Source organism: Aspergillus brunneoviolaceus, assembly GCF_003184695.1.
Source record: "Aspergillus brunneoviolaceus CBS 621.78 unplaced genomic scaffold BO95scaffold_48, whole genome shotgun sequence".
Lineage (NCBI taxonomy): Eukaryota > Fungi > Ascomycota > Eurotiomycetes > Eurotiales > Aspergillaceae > Aspergillus > Aspergillus brunneoviolaceus.
The window spans coordinates 84060-97573 of record NW_020290778.1 but is presented as its reverse complement, the minus strand read 5'-3'; the positions used below and the strand labels follow the sequence as shown (position 1 = coordinate 97573).

At 49.4% G+C, this 13514-nt stretch overlaps 2 protein-coding genes across 2 annotated transcripts; one reads left to right on the top strand and one right to left on the bottom strand.

Moving 5' to 3' along the window:
* Positions 1-1675: 1675 nt before the first annotated feature.
* On the top strand, positions 1676-4089 carry phzA (putative serine/threonine protein phosphatase). Its single transcript, XM_025580938.1, has 3 exons — positions 1676-3448; positions 3514-3666; positions 3813-4089. The coding sequence occupies exons 1-3, from the start codon at positions 2081-2083 to the stop codon at positions 3840-3842; spliced, it is 1551 nt and encodes a 516-aa protein (XP_025440530.1). The 5' UTR covers positions 1676-2080; the 3' UTR covers positions 3843-4089.
* Positions 4090-6680: 2591 nt separating this feature from the next.
* Positions 6681-8305, bottom strand: BO95DRAFT_189278 (G1/S-specific cyclin). The gene is made up of 2 exons (XM_025580937.1): positions 7803-8305; positions 6681-7745 (listed from the first exon to the last, which is right to left on the bottom strand). Exons 1-2 carry the CDS (start codon positions 8013-8015, stop codon positions 6702-6704), a joined length of 1257 nt encoding a protein of 418 aa, XP_025440529.1. The 5' UTR covers positions 8016-8305; the 3' UTR covers positions 6681-6701.
* Positions 8306-13514: the final 5209 nt, after the last annotated feature.

Genomic DNA, 13514 nt, shown 5'->3' with positions numbered 1-13514 from the left:
GCAACTTTGCTTCCACTCGAACGGGGGTGGTACAGGGCCAGCCCGGGTTAGATGGCCGCGCGAGTGGTTGGAGACGATATCGCTATTGTGGAACAACAAGGTTATGACTTGTAGTTCGGCATCGTGTATCTATATCTAGCCACCTCGAGTGGATCACTCCGGACGGCGAGTCGGGTGTGGTCGGAGCGTTCTGGAGGCTGACTGTCGGTGATCATCCGAAGATGATTGATGCGTCCGGGATCCAGGCAGAATTGAAATTTCCATGCATCATTCTAAGAACGAAGAACCTATGATATAGGGAAAGGGACGAAGCCAAGGCCTTAGGAGGGGTGGACGCGGTGGAAAGAGACCAACCATGTGCCTTTTACGTAGAGCAGCAGTGTTCAGGTTCGATAAGTGCTCTAGATCTCATGCGAAGTTTGTTGGGATCGAGGAGAATGAAACAGTCATAATGTCATCGACGATCTCACCGTAGTGACCGATGTTATAAATAAGTCGGATGGGGACTCAGACAGTCTGGATCGAAGTCAGATTTGATCTGAGGCGATAAGATTGTGTGGACAGTGACAAAGACCCCCACACCATCATCCACAATTGAACACAAATCAGCATCAGCATCATCAGCATCATCATACCTAAGTGTATGAGTGTATGCTATAATAAGCAGGCGGTTCCTCATACCGTACTTTCTCTACCACACGTACCATTTCCGCTGAAGCATTTATCCACCATCCATCTATCTATCCATCCACCCATCCAGGCAGCTCCATTCCTGTTCCTCAGGCAACTCACTTGCTACAAAAGCTCTCAGGCTTAAGCTTCCCCGTTCCGGGCCGACCGATTAATCCGGACATGCCACACTTGTTGTTGGCTGCAGGATTCGAGACCAAAAACGAACTGAGCCGAGCTCACCTGGCAGCTGTTAACGTACTGCACTTAGTACAGTACAAAGTAGTAGACTTGAGGCGAGAACCTTCACTCTTCACTAGGCTAAGGCTAACTTAACTAACTAGTTAGTCTACAAGTAAAGTGAGTTCACTCCAGCCTTCTCTTTCCACACCGTTAGTTAAGTTACCTAGTAATTCTTTTTCTCTGTTTCTCGTTTTCTTCTTTTCGCCTTCGCCTTCTTCTTCTTCTTCCTTTACCACCACCAACAAGCTTCTATTCCACCATCGTCATTGGTATTGATCCTTCCAGTAGCTCAAGTGTCTCAACCTTATCCTCTGTGGCTTGTGTGTGAGAGTGAGTATTTTAATCTGGTCTGGGTTTTCCCCCATTCTTTCCACTGCCACATCCCCCTCCCCCCCCGTGATGACGCATCTTTGCCCGTTTCCACAACTCTTATCATTTTCCCCTCCCACGTCTTCCACTACACCCACCCCCCGTCAGAAACAGATCACAGATCCCCCCCTCAAAACTTTACCTAAATTCTCCGTTTGAATATCTCACCTGCTACCTACCGCCTATCTCACATGCAACCCTTTCCCCCAGGTTTCTAGTGTCTCTCTCGAATGTATATTGCCATGAACTAGTGTTCCTTTTTGTCTTTCATCTTCCCGCCGCCCCGTCATTGCCCTTTCGTCCTCCTCCCCTCCTAACTCCTAACGGTCGCGATTTAGGAGCTTCCTCGGCGAATCGGAGCTTATCCTTCCGACGACTAGCTCTCGGTGGCTGATGCTTTCGTCTCCCCCAAACTCGATGTCCATCCATTCCTGCCTCTAATTCCTTCTGCGCCATTAATCGAAACTCGACTCCCCTTTTCCTTCGCGTCACCTCGAAGGGCTGGATCCCTTATTCCCCGTACAAACATCGATCGTGCCCGGTTTCCGACTACTGCTTCCCATCGCCGTGTCTTGTGGTCATCAACTGCCCCCGTGACAATTTACTGACCTGTCGACTCCACCATCAGCGAAAGATTTTCCTCTTCCTTATAACTCCCAAACCTACCCTCGGAGGTATACTTGGCCAAGACACCTGCTAGCATTCCAGCACCTAGCAGGGCTTGGTGCTCCTCTGCTGAATCCCCATCCATCGTCGGGCGTCTGAGATTGAGCTTGGCAGATATTTTGCCGTTGCAGTAATGGGTCAATCGCATTCCAAGGGCAATAATGGCCCTGGCGATTCTTTGCAATCGTATCCATCCTTTTCTCGCTCTGACACCAAGGAATCCATTCGCTCCTTCCGTGGCTCGATCCGCTCTAAGATTCGTAGCAGCGACAGTCCCCGCGCCTCCACATCTGCTCTGTATCAGACGGAAAGCCAGACCGATAAGTCGGATGCTGGCTCGATCAAATCCGCGGCAAGTAGGCGCAGCTCTACCAACCTGAGCGCTCCTCAGTCCCCTGCTGCTGACGATGCCGCTTCCAAAACCGACTCATTGGAACCTCCTCCGTCGCCGTCCCTGTCCACCAGTCTGAAAAGAGGCCATAAAGATGTGAACGCGATGCAGCAGAGTGGGGAAGTTGACCTCGTGTCAGACGCTCCCCCGACCGGTGTTGCCCCCAAGGGCCCTTCTACACAGAAAGTTGGCGAATCGATTCTCATCAAGAGGGAGAACCAGCTGAATCCGATTCTGGACTTCATCATGAACACCCCGATGAACAACGAAACATCTGGATCGCCGGGAATGGGAATGGGTGCTTTGAAGTCGATCGACCTGGATGACATGATCTCCCGACTCCTGGATGCTGGCTACTCGACCAAGGTTACCAAGACCGTTTGCTTGAAGAATGCAGAGATCGTGGCCATTTGCAGCGCCGCACGGGAACTCTTCCTCTCCCAGCCCGCTCTTCTGGAGCTGTCGGCCCCCGTCAAGATTGTCGGAGATGTCCATGGTCAGTACACCGATCTCATTAGGCTGTTCGAGATGTGTGGGTTTCCCCCTGCCTCAAACTACCTCTTCCTGGGTGACTATGTGGATCGTGGAAAGCAGAGCTTGGAAACAATTCTGCTTCTGCTCTGCTATAAGCTCAAGTACCCCGAGAACTTCTTCCTCCTGCGTGGCAACCATGAGTGTGCCAACGTCACTCGCGTGTATGGATTTTATGACGAGTGCAAACGGCGTTGCAACATCAAGACTTGGAAAACATTCATCGATACTTTCAACTGCCTCCCTATTGCTGCGATCGTTGCTGGCAAGATCTTCTGTGTCCATGGTGGTCTGTCGCCGAGTCTTTCCCATATGGATGACATCCGAGGTATCGCCCGCCCGACCGACGTACCGGACTATGGACTGCTGAATGATCTTCTGTGGAGTGATCCAGCAGATATGGAGGAAGACTGGGAACCGAGCGAGCGTGGTGTCAGCTACTGCTTCGGCAAGCAGGTCATCATGAATTTCCTGCAACGGCATGACTTTGATTTGGTGTGTCGAGCGCACATGGTGGTCGAGGACGGCTATGAATTCTATCAGGACCGTATTCTGGTTACTGTCTTCTCTGCGCCTAACGTGAGTATATTTCGAAGTCGATTTGTGTCAATGCTTTTCATGATACTGACTGTGGATATATTTAGTATTGCGGTGAATTCGATAACTGGGGAGCCATCATGTCTGTTTCAGGTGAATTACTGTGTAGCTTCGAACTCTTGAAACCGTTGGATTCCACGGCCTTGAAGAACCATATTAAAAAGGGCCGGAACAAGCGGAACAGCATGCTCAGCAGTCCTGTAAGTCGTCCCTTGCTTGTTCGTTTGTTCTCGCCAAGCCTAGAGACTACACCCTTGTGTAACAATGCCGAGGGATCTGTACCTTGGACGATACTTGCTTCTTCTGCACTGGTACGTTGACTCGATTACAATGCTAACGTCTGCAGCCTGCAATTGTCTCGGCACAAAGCTACTAGAGGTCCTGGTAATTGCATGCCAAGCGATCATCATCCGCCATATGTCACCATCAAAATACCCGGACCCTACACCACGAAAACTGACCAATGCCCATCATTCGCTATCGGCAGTGCAGCCTTTGGCAACCGGCTGGGCTAGCACAGTATCACCGCCAATTCGGCAGGTGCACCACAGTTATCCCGTCGACATTCGGGCGCCAGCCTGAGGAACCCCACTGCAGTGCAGTGATCCTGGCTCTACCGACCCATTTCTCTCTCCATTCATCCGATCCTCGGCTTGGCAGATGTCGGATATGCCAGGCTCGTCATCTTTCATGTTACTCAGAATCGACAGCATAGCGAGCCGATGCTCCGAAACACGCGTCCTTGACAGACAGACCTTAGACTGTCCATACATGGTCCAAAAAACCGTACGGTCGTTCCAGAACTGCCACTACTCATTTGCTTAAAGAGAGGAGGATTTTCATGACTCCAGAACGAAAACAAGGAAGACGATGAAGACGATGCGAGAATCGCCACTTTGTTTTTCATCCCCTTGCTATGATAAATCACGGTTCACCCATCATCATCATTCATCCTCTATCACCACGCTTGAACACTGCAACGAGACTTTTGATGCGTCACGATCTGTATGCCGTATTCAGCCGAAATCAGCAGGTTCTGGGTCCCTTTATTCTAAATTTTCTTGTTGCCGTTTTTCTTTTTTGTTGTTGCATGAAACATGGTTCGTTCGATCTTCTCCTCTGACCAATCGGGTTCTGGTAGATATTTAAAGGGAAATTACAACTGGCGTTTGATGTCTTGAGTTCTCTGCCACTTGTCATTTCTGCAGTATTCGTCTTTTCCCCAAGCGTTGAGAAATTCGGGGTTGCGGCCCGGATGTATTATGTATGTCTGTCTGTATGTACATCACAGAATACAGTCGATTCGACAGTTGCCACTGAAGCATCGCCCTGGGATTTATGAGTGTGTCCGCTGTACGTACTCGTAGTAAGATTGGGGTAAATGGTGATGGGACCCGTGACGGAGCGGGCAGTGAAAGATTCATGCTTACCTATCTACCTTGTTGCTTGCTTATGTGTACGTGCAACTGTTGTTGTAGTTGTACTGCACTGTGCTGTACTTTGGAGTCCATGTACTCAATCTTTTATCGGATCCTCGTCGTAGTACGTACATATCAAGTCCATCATCACGGTAGCGTGGTCATGCAACAGGCACTCGATGGATTTGTGGTGTTGGCTTGTCAGCTTGTCTTGCCATACCTGTATCATTATTCATTCGTCCCACTGCCTCAGACTAGTAGGATTCGAGGATTCTCAAATATCCATCCCACCCTCGGTTCCGCACGTGTCAAGTGGTGATCGATCTATGTAGCGATGATGATCAATCGATCTCGGCACCTTACTTCCATCCATTTGCTCTAGTTGATGTCGTAGCATAGTCGGTAGACCGAACGTTCGGTTTTGTCCACGGGGGATCGCTTGCTAGAATCAGCCGATGTGGAGAGCGAGCTTTGGACCACTGTTTCCCGGCGTTTGCATTCTCAGAAAAGGTCCAGGGAGGGGGAGAGGGAGGGGGCGGTATACGCGGACGAATTGCCAACACGCCAACAAAAACAGGCATAGCAATGCCATACCCAACAAACATAGGGCAAGTACGGGATGTGGAGGGTACAGATGGAGATCGTCCTCAACAAGAGAAAAAGCAAGTCCGTACTTGCGCTCGGTGAAGGGGCGCAAATAACCACGGGAAATGAGTCTACGAGCGCGGCTTAATTATTCGTACGGGGAATGATCATGGGTATGTAGTATGTATAGAAGATTTTCATCCGACATACCACGCGCAAAGACACGAAAGGCACAAAGTAAAAGGGAAAAGTATTCGATGGGAAGCGGAAGTGATTTTTCCGTCAAATAGATCTGTCTCCATCTAGCCACTCTTCTTCTTTTTCTCTCTTGTTGTCATCTTTGCTAGTATGTTCTGCAGATAGTCTGTGGGGAAGTGTGTAGAGTGTATGTTGTAGGTAAAAGGTGCAAGCAAGGGTATTTGGGAGTTATGTGTAGATAGGGCAAGCAGTCGCCCCAAAAGCATTTCAAAGCACAAAAACTATGGGGTAGTGGTGGTGGTTTGTTTTTGGGTTTCGCGAACTCCCTTGTCTTGTGGTTTTTTTATTGTTGTATATGATATGTATATTTGGGTGTCTGGTTTGTTTTGCACTTGACAGGGAGCTCTTTTCTGCTTTTTTTTTTCTGTTGGAAAGGGACCTCTTTCCTTCATCCAGCGACATCACAAAAAGAAAGCGGGCGGTCATACTAACAAAAGCATGGGCACGATCCCGCCCGAATGAGGAAGAGAGGTCAGAGCTTGAGCCACATTAATGTTCTTTACGAGTGACAAATGTAAAGTGGAGGAGAATGAAGAAAAGAGGAAAAGCACAACAGCGTCGAGCCCCGCAACCGCAGAGAATCAATGATCTGCGTTGCTGAACTGGGTCTTCGAGGCGGGGAATAGAAAGAAAACACAGTGAAATGCAAATAAATTTCAACAGCTCGCGCTTGCAATGCTAGTTATAGAAGAGGATGACAAACGAGCTAGATGCAACTTGGGAGACCCAAGAGATGGTATGCGAATCGAAGGATGGGTATGCAATTTTTTGGACACGGAACAAAGGAAGAGGATAGTGGAGGGGGATAATGAAATAACGACAATCCTTCTCAGCAGATTGATTGTGGTCGGATCGAGGGTAGATCGTGAACCAGAGACGGCAAATATGGCACAAGGCGCAAGGCACATTGATTCTAGGTATCGAGCGAGGTGATGATATACTATCGACGGAGATTGCTTTCAGCCAGGTCAACTTCAGTAGCCGGTGCTGAAAGACATTTGAGGCTGGAGATATTGTTGTTGATATGTAGCCTCCTGCGCGTAGCTGGGAGCATTGGTGTATGGTACACTAGGGGAGGGGGTGGGTGACGGTGAGCAGGCACTAGTGCCAGCTACTCCTTTGGCAAAGGTGGGATTACCACCGTTGGCGAAGACTTCGTTTTCAGGAGTAATTGGCGGTGTGATGTAGCCGTGAGCCATAGTGGATGATTGCGGGGCCTTCTGGGGCGTAGCAAGACCAATCTCTCCTTCATAGGGTTTAGACTCGGCCGGAACAACATCGGAGGGCGGGCTAGGGGGCGTGTAGCTCGCGACGGAGGCCTGGCGGGCGAGGAATTGCTCCAGGATCTTCGACACCCGCGAGTAGTGGGCCGACGAGTATTTCCTAGAGAGCACCTGCGAGGGCTGGTGTAGTTGCTGAGACAATCCCACTAGTGTCATTGAGTCGTATTGAGAAGCCCACTCAGTGTGACGAGGCTGAGTTCGGTTCAAGATGCACCGTGCAAGAGCCAAGGAGGCTCTGGCTAGATCGGACGAAGGCTTGGAGACAAATTCCCGATGGAACAGGGAGATTTCCGCGATGTAGAGAGACAGGTGCTCAACCTCTGCGTCATAAGGGCAATCCATGACAGCCATTTGCAGGAAGTTGTCGACCGTGGGATGACCGATAGTCCAGCCCAAAGTCTGCAGCACATGCCACTCCATCTGGATGAACATGTCATCGTCGTAAAGCGAGCAGCACATCGACTTGAGCTCCTTGATGGTCGGAACACGATCCTTCTTGTCACCATACTTGGCAGCAATGAGCAAAGCCGCACACCCGACTAATTGGTAGTGTCTCTTGTAGACGACACGTTTCGAGCAGTATCGGTCGAGCAAGTTAATGGTCAGGAAGAGAGTAGACGGCAGCAGCTGAAAGGCGGTATGGGCTTCAATCAGGAAATCGAGCAGGTAGGGACGCATGAACCATTGAATCTCGGTTTGGATATCGATCGACTCAACGTCAGGGAGGGTGGCGGTCTGTTAAAGGTCAAGATTAGCCACAATCGTTTCACAACCAGTCAAGTGACAACTGACATCCATGTCCAGCATGTGCGCCAGAATGTCATCACGGAACTCTTCGCTGGTGATCTTGGAAAGTTCATCCGCAATGGCATACTGACGCTCTCGGGCAATCAGTCTCGCATGCTCCTTTGGTTCCATGCGAGGGGCCGGGAAGTCGTCATACGACTCCACAAAGAAGGTATCGCAAGGCTGATAGCTAGAGGCAGGACGCTTTTGATAGGCCATATTGTCGGACTGGTGGTGATTATAACGATCCGAATGATTAGTGTAAAGAGTGGATCTGATAGATGGTCTTGTCTATCAGGGAACGACGGAGTTCAGAGAGTGACAGTCGTCGAATTAGGTGTGGGGATTAATGAACGGAATTAGTTGGAAATATTAGAAAGTGTCCAGCAAGATGACGATAGTCCGAGTACTGGAAAGGGAAAGGATAGCCAGACAGCTGGTGGAAAGCCTTTTTCGAGTGGCCGGAGCTAGATGAAGTTAAAATTAGTATACGTGATATTAGGATTAGAAAAGAGAGATAATGAAAAAGAACGACGGGAGGGTGAAAAAGAGTGTGTGATGCAAAAAAAAGAGAAGTAAAAGGAAATATAAGATGTTAAAGAAAGGCTTGTAGTTGGGAAAGGAAGGCCCAAGGAGGGAAGAAGAGAGAGAAAGGTCGAGGGTGAAAAGGGGGACTCCCTGGGGATAAAAAGGTACTAACCCAGATAGAAGGCCTTCGGGCAGAGGGCACGATGCAACCCTTACCGTGAAGGCGTGTCTGGCATCTAGGCAGGGCCAAGACGCAAGAATGATCCGGCGAGATGAACTCTGGAGGATGCCAATTCAAAAGACGAAGTGCGACTGAACGCCTTCGCCCTAGGAACCGGTTCTTGGACTGGCAAGCCTATGGGCACTCCGGAATGTGGAAACAGGAGTACAGGCACGAACCCTGTGAAGGGGTGGGGAGATCGTCAGGGGGGGGAATCGAGGTGCAATGAGAATGATCACAACGTACAGTCGGCAATCCAGTATCCTTTCGAACGTTTTTGTGCAGGACAAGAATGAAGTTGTGAGATGCGAAAAGCGCTAGAAAGCCAAAATCCACATTGAAAGGAGTGAGGCTATATCGAGGCCCAAAGCGAAAATTAATCAAGAAAAGACAATTGTTTCCTAGCAAGGAGAAAGTAACAAGTTAGCCGTCAGATTCAAACAATGCCTTTGTTTGCTTGTCATGATTGCGATGTAGAATTGCAGTGGTAAGATTGCTTGGATATCTCGGCGTCGTCGAAGGCTTGAGATCGTCCCCTCCAAGTATGCGGGAAAGGGCCTATACATTCCCACGCAAGCACATGAGCAACCCTTAATTTCGGACCGAGTTGATAGACCAACTCGTTTCTCGTCCGGCCAGCATCAAGTTGAATTGACTGAAGTTCACTCCCAGAGGGGGTAAATCTGGCCCTTCAACCTCTGCAGCACGACTCTCTTGTCTTAACTAAACGACCAATTGTCCTCCACCCTCTACCAAGACACAGTTCATCTCTCCCATCCATCCAACCCAATCTTCAATAGTATCGATGAGACGCATGTGTGAGGAGTAGGATCAAGCCTGGACCGTCCAGTGCTCGTGGGATCGAAACGTGACACTTTCGAAGATCCGCTGCGGGCAATTGCTGACTTGACACGAACCGACTTCAAGAGGTATTGACCGTGCACCGACAGGAACATCTCGCCGTGCTCACAATGGATTGAGGCCACAATTCATCCGAGCATCCACCAATGGGCTTGCCATCGGATGCAAACGCAGCCATGACAATCGCATGAGGGGGGGAGTGAGAGAGGGAAGAAGGAAAATTTTTGACGCCTCACCTTTGAGGAAATCACAACCAAAATAGAAGCATGTACACACAAAGCTTTCGGATAAAAGAACAGAAAAGAACCCTTCTCTTCGCTCTTCTAACCGGCAGGAGCTGAAATCAGGGGAATCCAACGGTCGATGTCACGGGGGTAGGCACCGGATGTCAGATGTGGGGGGGAGGGGGAAAGGAATTCGCCGTTTGAGTTAACAAACGTCGATAGAAGACGTCGAAGCAGGAGCTGACGGACACGGCTCGACTGGAGAGCTGGTGCAACGGGCGACAGATGAAGTTGACTGTTATAGTGCAGTCAACCGGATCTTAGGCCTGGGGACCAGTCTCAGATCTCTCCAAATGGATTGACGGGATGGCAGGAAAAGGGGCGACGGAGGAGGAGGGAGGAAGAAGAAAGGAAGGGAGGAGAGGTGAAGATAAGAAGAATTAGGAGGAGAGGAAAGTGAGGAGGAATTGCTCTCTCTCTCTCCAGACGGGTGTAGTAGAAAGAAAAGAAAAGAGAAGAACGAGAAGAGATGGGACGAGTGGCCCGGAGATAGAAGTCTCTCGAGAGAGGATCGCTGCAGGTTAGCTTGCCCACGATGTATGGTAAACCATGACGCTTTTCACGTATCGACCGTGGTAATTGGTACCGTGTCCCGAGGTCCCGGAAGTTACTATCATCAAAGAGCGGGTTACGGGCGGGCTGCGGGCTGCTTGAGGTACCCGTACAGTATGTCCTGTATGTATAGTATGTGTACAGTGTACAGTAAAGTATGTATGGATAGACCAGTTCTGGTTTCATCTGGTTTCAACAATACCTCTTCCTCCTCTTCCTTACCGCCGCCGGGCACAGTTGAAGGTTGGCTGTGGACTGGGCTGGGCTGGCTGGACTGGCTGGCTGGCCTTGATTTTACTCTTGCCATGGAAATGTCAATCCTTCTAATTCATACTCGACCCATGAATTGTGGTAGTTAGTGTCTGTACTGTACGTACAGTACATTTGGTTTGTTGCTGGTTGCAGTTTGCTGGTTATACTGAAATGGATGTCCCCCTCCCCATTCCCTTTCTTTTGGCCTTCAGTATCAAATTGACCAAATGCTTCGCGTTTTCTGTGAAACGTATGGCGCAAGTAGAATTTCCATCCAGATCCAACTAGTAGTGTAGTTGTGGAACAGGCCTGACATAAGGAGGTCGGTTGGGGGGGGGGGGGGGGCGCCGGCGGGCGCTGCTGTAGTCGCTGCAGCAAATTACTGGATCATACCAAAAGGTTGGTCAAACCGGAACCCTCATATGCAGATACTATACTAGGTAGGACGTCTTAAGGGCAATTCTCTCCTACTCCTTCAATGCGGCCTGAGCCACAAGGAAGTTAGCAGCAACCCTTACTGTATGAGTGAAAGTCAAATACCTTGTCTGCCTGTCTCTTCTTGTCTCTGCCGGTTCTCTGGGGTGAACACGGTAAAGTACCGTCCATCGCGTAAGGATGCTCCGTCCGGGTCGAGTTCTTGTTAGCCCCGAGCCAGCCTTGGTCCATGAGGGGTAGACTACTTCGTAGTCGATACTTAGTCGGTACGGAGTAGCTACTGTGCAATCATTATTCTTCTTTGGCTGTTTTTGCTCCCTATTGACCGACCGATTCGATAATGATAAGCATGCAATTGCATGTCTTTCTGACGTTGCCAACCAAGCTCAAGCTGAGGAGAAGTGGAGAGTTTACTTCCAATGCTCTGCAGTGTCTTTGTTTATACTGGGCAGTCTGTATGTATGGAGAGAAGATGATACATGATCTGTCTTTGATGGCGGCTTCTAGACTGCACTCACGCTCTGCCATCCATTCCTTTTGCCTCCCCAAAAGGACCACACCCTCACTAAAGGTAGCCTAAGCCTACGCCTACTATCATGTACTATAAGCCTAAGCCTGCAACACCAACCAGTCCTCAACTCCCCCCTTCCCCCTCCCCAGCACCCGCGCTCCCTTGGGACTTGGGTGGACTGGTGGGTGGGGTGATCTCCGTGCTCACCAGCCAGTCTTCGCCAGCCATTGCCCTCCCTGGTTCAGGCCAGGAACACCTCCGGTCCTTGGCCCCGGCTGCTCTTCTCCCTTCGTGGCCTCTCATCTTGATGCTCCAACCGGTCTTGATGACCAACTTCTTGTTACAGTAGACCTACCTTGAAACCCATGTCAAATGTCAAGATAAATTAGTTTGAAACCAATCATATATGGAATGATTTTTTTTCTAATTTGGCGCTACTAGCATCTGCAACAGAATCATTCCCATCCAAAAGAAGTTCGTTCTCCCTTGAGAGCGGTCTACCATATGCGACACACGCATTGTCTATTGTATGATAGCCGCGCCCTCTATGACTTGACTATTGATGTGATTTCTCTCTCCCCTCACTGAATAATCGACCGACTTTCCCCTATCGATCTACCCTCTTTCCTCCTCCTGCCCAAAAGTAGTACATATGTATATCATAACTTCATAAGAACGTAATGCCATTTGACGACCGCTCGGCTTACCCACAATGCGGAGTAGCCGACTGAGTTTTTTTTTTTTTTTTCTCTTCTTTTTTTTTCTTGCACCCTCTTTTCAGCTGCTTACTGCCCCGTAAACTGGCATTTCACTTCGGTATGGTCCCGTTGTCTCCGTAAGTACATACAGTATGTAGGCAGTAATCATGCTACATACAGTAATGGAAGAAAGCCTGCTCCATACATACAACGCATACCAAATCAATTCATGCGGTCGCGTCCCAGAGAAGGACGGGAAGAACTTCTCACTGTTACCTATCGCCGTCATCGACTACCATATTCTTTTAACTGGCTCAAAAGCCAGACACGGCCCTGGTCCTCCTCACCATTAGATCTCAGTACAACGTGTCGTGTCGTGTCGTGTCTTTCCTCTACGGTTCATTCTTGACCAGTCGTCATTGCTGCCCCCTCCCCTCTCTCTCTCATTCAGAAGCCTATCAATGCCGATCAACATGAACAACCATCGGCCGCTTGTGTTCTCGACCAAATCGTTTTCCAATTGATGTCTTTGTTTTGTGATGAGAGGATGAATGGGGGGGGAATTACCGGATCCCAAGGTATATGGAATGCAAAAAAGAACAACGAGCGAAAGAACTGGTGTAGATTCTTTTATTTCTGCCCATTGAACCAAGAAGAAGAGAATTTCGGGATTGACAAGAAATAAAGTGCACGCGCGCGGGCTCAAACCAGGCGTCGTCAGAACTATCTTCAGTACCGTTTGTATAAGTTTGTTGGATCCAATCCATGTCATCATCATCGCTATGATCACCAGCACCTCCTCCTCCATGGACACACATACCCCGTCCCCATTCTGGCTCATTGTTGTTTTAGTGAAGTTGGCAAGTGAACTGTAGAACTTTCATTTCCCTTCTTTTTGTTCTTCTTGCGGGGTTATGCTTTCCCATCGATTCTTCTTCGGTTGCCCGGGGGTCTGTCCGTTTCCCTACCAAGGGAACAATCCCGGTGTCTCATGGATAGGTCTGATAGCCCATCAAAGCTACAGTAACCTACCATAGAATGTCCACATCATCCTCCGGTCGCTGAGGCTGGTTGCTTCAACAAAGGGAATTCCCCCAAGCTACCGTACACGATCCCCACACCCTCCCCCCGATCTACTATACTGTGATCAAAACTTCCACATCAAGAAGTTCTATCAACTTTCGCCCCGGAACAATGACCAACCAGCATACCATATACACCAATTGTTATGGAGTGCTACGTCCCATGATTTTAATCCCCCTCTTTCTATTGTTCAACCCCGTATAGATATGAGCTCCAGTGGCAAACGCCGACACGTTGAATCTAGGTCAACTTGAGACCGCTGGTCACGAAGATGATCCCCGCAGCCCCAGCCAC

Excerpts from the sequence above, each read along its gene's own strand:
- phzA (XM_025580938.1), top strand. The coding sequence starts at position 2,081 with ATGGGTCAATCGCATTCCAAGGGCAATAATGGCCCTGGCGATTCTTTG. Across the intron at positions 3,449-3,513 it reads CTGTCTTCTCTGCGCCTAAC|TATTGCGGTGAATTCGATAA; the intron begins GTGAGTATATTT and ends GGATATATTTAG. Across the intron at positions 3,667-3,812 it reads ACAGCATGCTCAGCAGTCCT|CCTGCAATTGTCTCGGCACA; the intron begins GTAAGTCGTCCC and ends TAACGTCTGCAG.
- BO95DRAFT_189278 (XM_025580937.1), bottom strand. The coding sequence starts at position 8,015 with ATGGCCTATCAAAAGCGTCCTGCCTCTAGCTATCAGCCTTGCGATACC. Across the intron at positions 7,746-7,802 it reads CGCACATGCTGGACATGGAT|ACCGCCACCCTCCCTGACGT; the intron begins GTCAGTTGTCAC and ends GACCTTTAACAG.